This window comes from Enhydra lutris, unplaced genomic scaffold, assembly GCF_002288905.1.
Source record: "Enhydra lutris kenyoni isolate GAN:26980312 unplaced genomic scaffold, ASM228890v2 scaffoldscaffold36, whole genome shotgun sequence".
NCBI lineage: Eukaryota > Metazoa > Chordata > Mammalia > Carnivora > Mustelidae > Enhydra > Enhydra lutris.
In genome coordinates, this window is record NW_019154120.1 from 14,233,480 (window position 1) to 14,245,729 (window position 12,250).

The following is a 12,250-nucleotide window of genomic DNA, read 5'->3' on the forward strand; positions in this document are numbered from 1 at the left end:
CATAGGGCCCATAGACTGTATGCTTAGGATATAAGGTATCTAATGCCACATTTTAGGGCTCACTGTCGAATCTGAGAAACTAAGTCTGATTATCATGAAAAGCTATTTTAAAGATATTTTCATTACTGGCTTCCTTCGCCCGCACTGGCGCAGCTCCATGCACGTCATTTCACTGCAGCTGAAAACAGGACACTTCAGAGAAAGCAAAACACAGATCTTCGTGACCAGCTGGCCACAGGATCGTTACAAAAGCGGGCGGGAGCTCACCCTTTGGGGCTTGAGTGCAAAATCCACACACTGGCTTTATGAGCCTGTGGAGATGATTAGCCTCCTGACCCTTATCCTGTTGTGTAACAGAGATTGAAGTCACCTCATAGACCGCTGTAGTGATTAAATGACATAACACTATGACATATGACATAACGCATGTACGTTACTCAGCATGTTGCTTCAGCAAATGGTGGCTGTTTGCCCAGCTGACGTGAAGGGAGGCTTCGTCTTCCCTCACACTCTCTTCTTCCCCTAACAGAATTGCCAGCGGTTGCTGCTGTTGCTTCTTCCCCACCGGCAGCCACAAGTGGACGTATTTACGATGGGAATTTAAGGTCAAGAGCAGAGGCTCCAGTCAGTGTGGAGAGGCCCCGGGCTCTGCGTTAAATGACAGTTTAGCGTCTGGCAAGGATCCTGGTCAGAGTCCTGGGCCCCTGGCTGTGCTGATGGCCCTGACATTGGAACTCTTGTGGGGCCTAAGGTTTGTTTCTTTTATTGACAGGAATTATTTTCCCCCAGATTTATTGGGATAGAATTGTCATACAACACTGTGTGTGTTTAAGGCGTACAACATGCTGATCTGATACGTGTGTGTGTGTGTGTGTGTGTGTGTGTGTGTGTGTGTGTGTATTGTGAAGTTATTACAGTAAGGCTAGTTAGTACTTCCGCCCCCTCACAAATTACTACTTGGTCTGTATGAGTATGTGGGGAGAACATTCAAGAGCTATTGTCTTAGCCACTTTCAAATCCTTCATACGGTGTTTTTACCTATAGTCATCAAGCTGTATGTTAAACCCCCAGAAGTCATTCATCTTGTAACTGAGAATTTGTACCCTTTGACCCACATCTCCCCATTTCCCCCCACCCCGCCTCAAACTCCCGCCACCACCATTCTAGTCCCTGTTTCTATGAGTCTTACTTTTTTAGATTCTGCATATAAGTGAGAGCATACAATATTGGTCTTTCTCTGACTTAGTTGATTTAGCATAATGCCCTCAAGGTCTATCCATGTTGTACAAATGGCAGGATTTCCTTCTATTTTATGGCCGCTTCATATATCATCAGGGATTATTGCTCTATCCTTCCTTTGCTTTCTGAACCATGGCCAGCTCCGGGATAATAAAAATGCCTGTTTTAAAAAGGAAGGAAGACGCACAAAGAATCCTTATCTAAATAGCTCCATTTCCCCCCCAGCTTCTCCAGAGAAGACCCTTAAATTGTCAAGACTTCCAACTAGAAAAATATATCTTTTCTTGAGTCATTAACAATAGCAGAAATTGGAAGAGAAAAAATTCCTACAGTGATCTCATCCCTGTGTTTGATGTGTTTGTATTTGTCATTGGACCTAAGCAGTCTGGTGACACCTGGGTCAGGGTGCACACGTGGTCCAGCCTCCTCTGTCCTCTTCTGGACACATTCCTGCCACACACCTGACCATCCCAGGTGGCCTCCTCTTGTGTTAGTGACCCTCCTTGGCCACAGCTGATTGGGCTGACCCATATAAGCTATGAATGATACTCTGATTCAGTAGTTACGTTGCAGTGACCAGAGTCTATCTCGTGGAATTTGGACCTGTCATATTTATAAACTGGACAGTTTATATACTGTACATATGCACACACAAAGCTCATATATTACACACATGCACGCACATATCTATATGGCCAGTGGGTAATGGATGCTGAGAACGCAAGGATCTGGGAGCTGAAGACTGGGGAAGAGAGTAGCCATTATACACAGTGCACATAGCAAAGTCATGAGGAGAGACTGGGAGGTATGGGAGGGAGAAGAACAGAGTGGCAGTGTCTGGAGCTACCACAGTCCCTCCCTTCCAGCACTTGGGGGTTCACTTTCCCCTGCCGTCTTGAGATCCCTCCCTCACTTGACCTGACTTCTCCAGAGTGGGTTCCTAACTCCTGAAACCTTCACACAAGCCACTGACGCAGTCAGAAATGGGTGTTGGTTTCAAGTACCATGGAGTAAGGCTTAAAAAAAAATTTTTTTTTTTAAATTTGAGAGAGAGAGAACGTGTTCAGGAGAATTTGGGGAGGGGCAGAGGGAGAGAGACCTCAAGCAGATTCCCTGCTGAATGCGGGGGGGCATGGCGCTCAATCCCATGACCCTGAGATTAGGACCTGAGCCGAGATCAGCTGTCGGGTGCCTAACAGACTGAGCCACCCAGATGCCCCTAAAAGACCATTTATTTATTTATTTTCCTAAAAGACCATTTAAAGACAGTACTATGGGTCCATACACACTGCCAGTGGCTGAAATGGTGAGGCGGAGTCCAAACCCTGTCCTTCGTGTCTGAGGGGGTCCATCCCACGGAGGGTGGGGTCTGCATTCACCATGCAGTGAAGCGGTATGCCCACTGGTGCAAGAGGAACAAATGGGGTAATTTCTAGGAAAAGGCCAAGTTCTAAAAGAGCCATCGGTAGAAGGTTAACCTCTAGCAAGAAGATCTCACCACAGCCCCCTCTGTAGCTGGGGACTCCTGGGATGGGGGAAGGGAAATGGAAGATGAGGAGGAAGGGACAAGAAGGAAGACGGACAGAGGGAAGGAGGAGACGAGGCAAGGAAGGCTCTAAGTGTTCTGGAGACAAGTATTGAGGTAGGGAGGGACAGAGGAGTCATTGAGGGAACAATAAGAAATGTGGGACCCACATGGGAGGATGGAAAGGGAGAGGGGCACCAAGGGCTTGGGGCCCAAGGTGGAGAGTTGAGAATGGCTTGAGCAAGAGGAAAAGAGAAAGAAAGAGACACAGAATGAGAACCACAGAAAAGAAGTCAGGGAAGTTAGAGAGGAATAGTGGGAGAGGATGGGAAAGGGCAGCCAGAGATACTCCCTGGTTCTGACGCTTTCTCCCCATCTAGCCCTTGTCACGGCCTCTCCCTATCTAGACTGTCCTCGTTTTTTGATTGGTCCAAAGGGAACAGATTTTCCTTCCAAATACCATCCCCCAAGGGGTTGAGAAAGGCTCGTGAGCTCAGCAGTGCACTGTCACAGCCCCTGGTCACTGTCCAGCTCTGTCCCACTCATAGAGATAATGTGGACTGCTGAGGGAGGGGAGGCCCCAGGGTTAAAATCACATTCACCTTGCTCATGCACAGCCTTTGTCTCCAGAGCTGAGTCAGAGGTGGCTGGACCTCAGGAGCCCCCACCTGTCTGGCCCAACCCTTTACCACCAGCATGAGAGCCCCTTGGGAGCCCTTGGTGTCCCTCCTGCTGGGGGACCTCACTAAGATGCTCCTGATCCTAAGAAGCTGGCCGGTGCTGACCCTTTCAGGAGGCTGCTCGACTTCCCTGAGCCTCAGCACTAGCTCTGCAGACCAAGCCCATTTTTATAGGGGACAACAGCTCCCTTTACCTTCCAGACACTGTCTAGCCCTACATTCAGGCGACTGACAATCTTTCTCAAGGCCGCCTGCTCTCTCTGTTTTCACACAGAGAAGATAGGAGTTTGTCTTTATTTTTTTTCTTCTTATTCAGTCACTCATTATTTTAGTATTATGAATATAAAAATAATGAAATCAGAAAATATCAATAGAAAAACATTCCATCTTTCCTCAACCAATAAAAAGACATTTACGTCGGCATGCTTATCACGAAACTCACAGTTTCCACGGGTGAATGTGTTCTCTAGAAATGTGCCTGCTTCACTCCAGAAAGCCTTATAGGATGTGACAGTCCACGGAACAAGGGGTGGCTCTCGGCCCTGACACTGGGAGTCCCACTGTGAAGAGAGTTTTCATTGTGGAAACATTTACTCTGAATAAATATTACTGGTGGTATACATCTCCTGAAATAGAATTTTTTTAGAAAATAAAAAATTTTGGGCGCCTGGGTGGCTCAGTGGGTTGAGCCGCTGCCTTCAGCTCAGGTCATGATCTCAGGGTCCTGGGATCGAGTCCCGCATCGGGTTCTCTGCTCGGCAGAGATCCTGCTTCCCTCTCTCTCTCTCTGCCTCTTCCCTCTCCCTCTACTTGTGATCTCTCTCTGTCAAATAAATAAATAAAATCTTTAAAAAAAAAAAGAAAGAAAATAAAAAATTTTAATGTCTTTATTTTTCACAAACAGTAGTAAATACAGAATCCCCTAAAAGCCCTAAATACCTATATATTCTTGTATCCAGAATACAGAAGAACTTTCAAAACTCAATAATAAATAATGCAATTAAAAAGTGGGCAAAATGGGTGCCTGGCTGGCTCAGTCGGTAGAGGGAGTGACTCGATCTTGGGATTGAGAGGTCAAGCCTCACACTGGGCACAGAGCTTACTTAAAAAGGAGAATAGACTAGAATAAAATCAAATAGGTAGGCAAAAGATTTGAACACATGCTTCACCAAACAAGAGATAAAGATGACCGAATGAGCATATGAAGAGATGCTCCATCGTGGACTGCAGATTAAAGTCACAATGAGACACTATATGTCTAGCAGAACGGCTCAAATTAAAAGAGTCAAACAACTGACGATACCAAGTGCTGATGAGAACGTGAAGCAACTGGCACTCCCATTCATTGTTGACGTGAGTGCGGAACGGCCCAGCTCCTCAGAAAAACAGTTTTGCAATTCCATGAATATATTTACTACATGACCCGACGATCCCACTCCTAGCAGAAATGAAAACACGTCCACTCAAGTTTTTAGAGCAACTTTATTTGTCATCGCCCCACATTGGAAGGAATCTGAAGGTTGGTGAATAGATAAACGGTGGTGCATCAGCGATCAGAATGAGCCAACTTCGGATACCCCCAACAACTGGGATGCAGCCCAAGGGCGTTATGCTAGAAGCCAAACTCAAATGGCTTCCATTCAGATGACATTCCGGAAAAGGCAACACTATAGGGACAGAGAACAGAGAGCAGTTGCCAGGGTGTGGGGGTAACACAAAGAGGATTGATTACAAAAGGAAACAGGAAATTTTAGGGGGCTGAAAATAGTCTCTGTCTTGATTGTGGTGGTTACACAACCATAAATTTTTGTCAAAACTTATACTAAAACTGTATCTCTAAAATGGGTGAATCTTACTGGATATAAATCACAAACTCAATAAACCTGATATGAAAAATTATGTTTGTTTTTTCCACTGAAAGAGTAGATATTTAGAAAAAGCTCTTTTAAGAACCTTAAATATATAATTTTTTTCTGGTGGTGGTTTCTTTGTCATTGAAATAGACCATGAAAGCCAGTAAGTTGAATTTGCTTTTCCATTTTAGGGTAAGGTGTTTTACTGCCTCTGCCTAAATTAAGACAACTTGTCAGAGTCTCATCACAAGAATGTGGTTTTTCTCATGACTCATGTCCACAAAGACTGTTTTCAGGACTACACCTGCCCATAAGAAATCAACGGCCTGGGTCAGAGGGGAGGGCTCCAGTCCCCTCCCAGAGGGGCTCGGGTCTATATTGCCATGTTGTCCTAGCCGGTGGCCGATTTATTATGCTTCCCCAACTGGGAGAAAAGGAAATAGCCTTTCAACCTGCACATCCCAGTATCCCCCACCTCCCCCAATGTCAGAGGCCAGAAGAGAAAGATCCTCCAGCACCCATTCTAATTGTACTGGCCAGTGAAGGCGGTACACTGGGGGGCTACTGGGCATAAGCCCCCTTCCCTCCATGTGTGATGTCAGAAGATGACAACTTTGGATCAGCTGCCACAGTCTTGTGAAATTACAATGGAAAAGGCACACCCCTTGGGTCATGTTTCAAAGAGGGGAAGGTGTCCGAGGCGGGGGGGCAGAGTGATAGTTACGTGACCCGACACAGGAAGTGGACGTGATGTCTGAGGCCACCGCTGTGCCCAGGAATGGACAGCTGTAGGAGACCACAGAGGGTGCTGTGTAACAGCTGGGTCTCTACCACTAGCATCTTCTAGGAGTTCTGCTGGGGCGTGACTGTCCGTCATCCCATCTCACCTTTGCCCCAGCCCTGTAAACCAATATGGTTATCTTCAATTCACACACGTGGGAAACAGAGCTAAGGAGGGCAGCGGCACGGCACGAGGGAAGGCGGTAAGCCGCAGGGCTGAATCTCGACTCCAGGTCTGCCTGCGACTCTTCAATTTGTTCCATCACATGGGGGAGTGGGGGTATGCCTCCAGGGCCTCGCGGTAGAATGAAGTTACCGGAAACGTCCTGGAATTTGTCATTTTAACTTTTCATGTTATTGGTAATCTTATTAGTGAAAATCTTAAGTAAAGATTTTTCAGGGCAAGTGTTCTTGCATGTCAGTGTTACTAAGGGGAATGGAGGAAAGAGATGCAAACTAAGCAGGAGTTTCAACTTTGCCCTGATACCTGGGATCAAGGTAACTGTGCAGGAATGAGGTGGACAGACAGAAAGACAGACAGAGAGAGTCAGACTCCCAAGAGTATGAGAAGCCAGGCTGAAGGGGATCATCGAGGGTCACAGTCAGAGGTCGCTTAGGTGTCCCTCCCCACTCAGAAATGTATTCTGTGCTCCCCTTGCTCAAATCTTGGGAAAGACTGGGTTACTTTCCCAAGGGAGGCAGTTCCTTAGTGGGGCCAGCCATGGGGATGTAGGGCCAGGGTCTCCAGCATATGTGGCCCCCTGCACCTCTGGCCTTGGCTTCAGTGATTCCACCTGACATGCTGTGCCCGCTGCTGGCCCCACCACGGCCCAATTTTAGGGCCCCACCTCTTTTTGGCAAGGCTCTAGTCCTCACAGGGCAGTCTGTTCACCAGCCGGCACAGCCCCCTTCCTTGGCCTCGGTTGGGGGGTAGGGGTGGCGGTGGGGGTTGCACTGTGGCAGGAATTCCTCAGATAATCTCTGTTCCCAGCAGCTCCTCTGGTGCCCTGGGGCAGAGCAACACCCAAGGTCTTCCCCAGCTCTCTAGGAGGTCCCCAGATGCCTTGGGACTCTCCAGCTGGCTTCACCTCCTTTCTCAGGGATGCTCAGGGCCAAGTGTAAATAAAAACGATGACTCACCAACTGAATGTTTAGGCCTTTGAATACTTATTCCCTCCCCTCAAAGAGGGTTATGCAACTGGTGCCCAGAGCACCCCCCAGCTCCCGGGAGCAGATGGCCAAGGGGAGGCATGTATCCTGAGACTGTCAAAGAGCCAGTGTTTCAAAATGACTCCTCTTCCACCAGAGACAGAACCCTCGCTCAAGCTCGCTCTTTTGCCCAGTACCTCACCATGGTTTGTTGAGTCAGCATAAAGGGTGAGGGGGACATCTTTTATCTGTTTCTATACCAGGTTCCTCTACAGTCTTCTTGACTTTGCAGTAGTCGCTCTTCAATGACCTGTGCCACTAGAATGCAGTAGTACAGTTGACACAGGACCCCAACCATGGGTATTTGGCTTTGGAAGGAATTTCAGTCCTTAAATATGGATGTAGGGGTCTCTCTGTTGGAATGTGATCACTGGAGACGGAAGCACCCCTTGGGGGCTGGGAACATCCCTCTCTTATTCCCAGATGTGCTCTGGGAGCATTTCACTCCACACCATTTTATTCTGAACAACACTCCAGTGTAGACGGATGGTAAAAGGGACTCATTCTTCCCCTCCTTGCATCCATCCCTCTCCCTCTCTCACGCTGCTCCTCTTCCCACTAAGAGCTGGGGCTCTGTCTCCCCCAACTCCTGAACCTGAGCTGCCCCTGTGTCTTGCTCTGGCCAACAGAGTGTGGCAGAAGTCACAGCATACCAGTTCGAGAACTGGGATGCTTGCTCTCTCAGAAACCTGCCACCACCAGAGCGCAAGGCCAGACTAGCTCGCTGGGAGGCTGAGGGAGCACATGGGGAGAGCTCAGTCTGGCCCCTGCTAACCCCAGCCAGCCAGCCAGCCAGCCAGCCTGCACATGGGTAGCAAGCCTTACCAGGCTCATCCAGGCCTGAAGAACCACCCAAGTGGGACCAACCCAAAGAATAAATGGTGGTTGCTTTAAGCCACTATGTCTTGGGGTGCTTGGTACATAGCAGAAACCCCTTCCTCCTACCACAGGAAGGTTCCAGGACATCACATTCAAATTGTTCTTTGCACTTACAGGTAGAGAGAGAAATGCATTCTGCCTTCTTCAGGTAGTGGAGGTAAATGTGGGCGGGAGACCCTATACTCCACTTCCCTTTCCACTCTTTCACTGCACAGCCAACCTGTATTTTAAAGAATTTCTTAGGAGATCAACAGTCGATATATCATCAAAGCAAAGCCTTTTCTGTCCCAACTCTGTTGCTGAGGGTTCCGCCGAAAAGAAACAATATAACCAACATCTGACAACACAGCAGACCACAGAGAGCAGAAATAAGTCACGTCAATTATTTTGCAAAGAGCCCTGTTCAAGCAACCATGAAAAAAAATTTTTTATGGTGAACTCTGAGTTTAATAATCTCTTTATCACATTCCCCAAACAATTTTTCATTATTGTCTTCATTTTATTCTGTTTACATCTGTCATATACGTCTCTGTAATACATAGACACAGACTTCTATTTGCCATACATTTCTACCACTTAATTGTCTTTGGATCAATATCGACCATAGGGATCAGGGTGAGAAAGAATACTACCTTTTTCTGAAGGTAGATTCTTAATGTGTTTATTTAGCACCTTTTATTTAAGGAGCTCAAGATACTTAAACATTCACGGTAGCATCCTTTTGTTACCTCTGAGTAAGGAAAGTGTCAAAAACGATCACTAGTGCTTTTTTACAAAAAGAAATAGGAAAGTACAGAAAGGTGAAAATAGGATCCATGAGATGATGACAGTCACAGTAGAAACTCGGGTCTTTAGCTTAGCATTCTACTCTGCGAACCTTATTTTGTCTGTTAAACACACTCCATATCAAAATGTATAATAGTTTCTTCCATTTTTATGACATGTCTCTTCGGAAGGATGTTAACTAAATGGGCAGAACAAACAGTAGATTCCCACAAACTAATCATCCCGGCAATGCAGTTACTTCCTGCAGCTTTTTACGTAAGCTAAGGAGTCTCATAAATTAGAGAGCCACCCTTTGCTTCTCCACTAAAAATTATAATTGAGGGGCGCCTGGGCAGCTCAGTTGGTTAAGAATCTGACTCTTGATTTCAGCTCAGGTCATGATCTCAGGGTGGTGAGATTGAGCCCCACGTTGGGCTCTGCGGTGGGCATGGAGCCTGCTTGAGATTCTCTTTCCCTCTCCCTCTGCCCTGCCCCCCCAATCATTCTCACTTTCTCTCTCTCTCTCTCTCTCTCCTTCTCTCTCTCAAAAAAAAAAAAAAATCATAATCGCTATTATTCCAGCGTTTCCAAGAGATCTGCCACCAATAGGGAGAAATCAGTGACCAAAGGTCATTCCTTCAGCCGGGCACCTGTGGCCATTTAAGTCTGGACACTGACCACTATTAGCACTCTTAAAACCTATCAGAACCACAAAATTAATTTAATATGTTTAGGTATTTTAACTTTTCTTTGGTATATGAGAATACTCACTGACCACAACAGATGGAAGAAGTCAGGTGCTTCCTTTTAATCTGACTCACGCTGTGTGTTTCCTCACGAGAGAGCTGATCTTAGAGAAAAGTATCTCTGTGATAAGTTTTCTTAAATTCACAATATGAGGATTTGGTTTTTAAACAAGATGCTTTGGAAAATAGCAGAAATATTTTCCATTTCTACAAGACTAAATTACAGATGCACAATTATTTAGGAAGAAAATAGGGCCTATTGCCTAAACACACTTAACGTTGTTCTTACCTAGAAAAAGAAAATGCAAATTAACATTTTGGCTTTATCCCTCTTTCTTTTTTTTTTTTAATTTTATTTATTTATTTATTTATTTGAGAGGGAACGAGCAGGAGAGGGGCAGAGGGAGAGAGGAAATCTCAAGCAGAGTTGGAGACCCTGAGATCATGACCTGAGTGGGAACCAAGGGTGGGATGCTTAACTGACTGAGCCACCCAGGTGCTCCATCCCTTCTTTCCTGAACTTTCCTGGCAGCTGCTTGTCACCCTGTACTCAGGCGATCCCGTGTCCTATTCATTTCCCATGTATTTTTGAGAGAGACATCAAGAATAAGAATGCCAAGCTGCACCAACTTGGATTTTAGAAAGTTAGTTACCAAAGTACGTGATTGCTTCTGCTGGAAGGAGTAAATACATTCACCTCAGGGATGAGCCATTTGGGGGTGAGGGAAAGAAGGACACATTACAACTTAGTTCTGCCTGCAGATTGACCGAAACTTAGAAACATTCAGGGGAAAAGTAGGGTTTCCCTTTTTCCTTCCTCTAAAGAAAATGAGAACACAAAACAATTTTTCAAAAACGAAAAGCCCTTCGATTTGCTCCCTGAGCCTCCCTCTAGGCTTCACAGTCCTGGCCTTTTCACCAAAAGTGCTTAGTACAGACCTCCCTGCCCCCGCCGCAAAAACCCATCACCAAAATACGGGCAACCTTTCAAGAAGGGGTGCAAAAAATATGTAAAGAAGACCAGCACCCTTAGGAGAATTTTCAAGAAAACCCTTACATAGTAAAAACAAAAGGGGGAAGAGTATTAAGACAATGTTACGGAAATGAAATACAAATACAAGGGGGGGGGGAAGCAGACCCAAAGGGAACAATCATTAAAACATATGCCATAAAGAGACAAACTAATGATGAAATGATAATGGGGAATAGGATGGGACGGAGGAAAACCGAAAACCCTGAAAGGAGGTAAAAAGTGGAGCGACGTGTACCTGTGTCATCAGTTGATACGTGACTGTGGGTATCAGTAAATGCTCATAACAAATGCAGGTTTTTAAAAAGTGCCCGATTCTACAGAGTACGGCGGGCGCTGTCAGGTCATCCGACGCAGATGTACCGAGAGGGAGCGCCGTCGGGGAGCAGATCCGCGCCCCTGCCGCGCCCGACCCCGGCGCAGGTGCGCGCGGTCCCCAGGCCCCGCCCCGGCGCAGGTGCGAGGGCCCCGCCCCCACTCCCGGCCCGCCCCCGTCCGCGCGCAGGGGGCAGGCGCGCCTGGCTCCAGGACGCGGCCCCTGTGGTGCCCGCAGAGGACAGGTCCGAGGTCCGGAGGTCGGCGCCCACCCCCCGGGCAAGGCGGCTCTGAGGGGCGCCGAGAGCCGCTGCGGGTCCCCGGGTGCTCAGCGCCGCGCTCCTGCCGCGCCGGCCTCGGCCGCCCCCTGCTCCTGCACCGGCCGCGAGGCCTTGTCGGGCCCGGGGGCGCCGCGCTCCTGCAGCCCCCCGCTCGGGCGCGCGTCCAGGCCGGCACACGGGTCGGGAAAGCGCGGCCCGAGGCCGGCGAACGAGTCGCAGCGCGGCGAGCTCTCCTCCTGCACCGGGTGGCCCACCGGCTCCCCCGCGCCGCTGCCCGGCCCCGCCGGGCCCTCCTGGGAGTTCTGGCTGACGTAGACCACGATGATGTCGCCCTTGAAGTTCATCACCTGCCCGCTGGAAATAAACGTGGAGTTACTGTTTCCAGTCACATTTCCTGCAGGGGGAGAAGCAGAGAGAACACGCAGAAGGTGAGTCATGGGTTCTTGGTGAGAACCTGGTCTTGTGAGGGAAGTTTCCCAAGGAAACAGGCTGTTCCAGCAGCGGCCTCCCCTCGCCGACACCGTCTCAAAGCGCAGGGACACTCGCAGCGGTTCCTTCATGTGTCAGCTCACCAGGCCCACTGCGGCTGAGGAAGGGAGGTGGGGGGGGGGGGAGAAGGCGAAAGAGAAGCGAGACTACGCGCCATGCTCCAGTTTCGTCGTCTGCCACGCGGGACTCGTGACACCGGCAGGAGAGCACACCAGGTGTCAGACTGTAACAGGGGCGGCGGTTACCTGGGAAAAGGGGTGCGTGCGGAGATCCCCAGGCAGCAAACAGACAGTGGCCTGGCTGCGGTCAGATGCATCAGTGAGGAAACGCGCTGCTGGAGCGAAGGTTGTTGCTTGATAGGACTCTGGAGCCCAGGAACCCAGCCTCCCCTGTGACCAGACTGTCACACCTCTGAACCTTCCAAGGAGGTCCCTAACAGTTCAGCCCTGGAGGGCCATG

The 12,250-nt window shown here is 48.4% G+C and overlaps 1 protein-coding gene across 1 annotated transcript in view; it reads right to left on the reverse strand.

Annotated features, from left to right (window-relative positions):
- Positions 1 to 11,167: 11,167 nt before the first annotated feature.
- LOC111154251 (TNF receptor superfamily member 11a) overlaps positions 11,168 to 12,250 on the reverse strand; it is a 43,397-nt gene continuing 42,314 nt past the window's right edge. The window contains 1 exon segment of the mRNA XM_022513752.1: positions 11,168 to 11,696. Within this exon segment, the coding sequence (XP_022369460.1) occupies positions 11,350 to 11,696 (347 nt within the window). The 3' untranslated portion in view covers positions 11,168 to 11,349.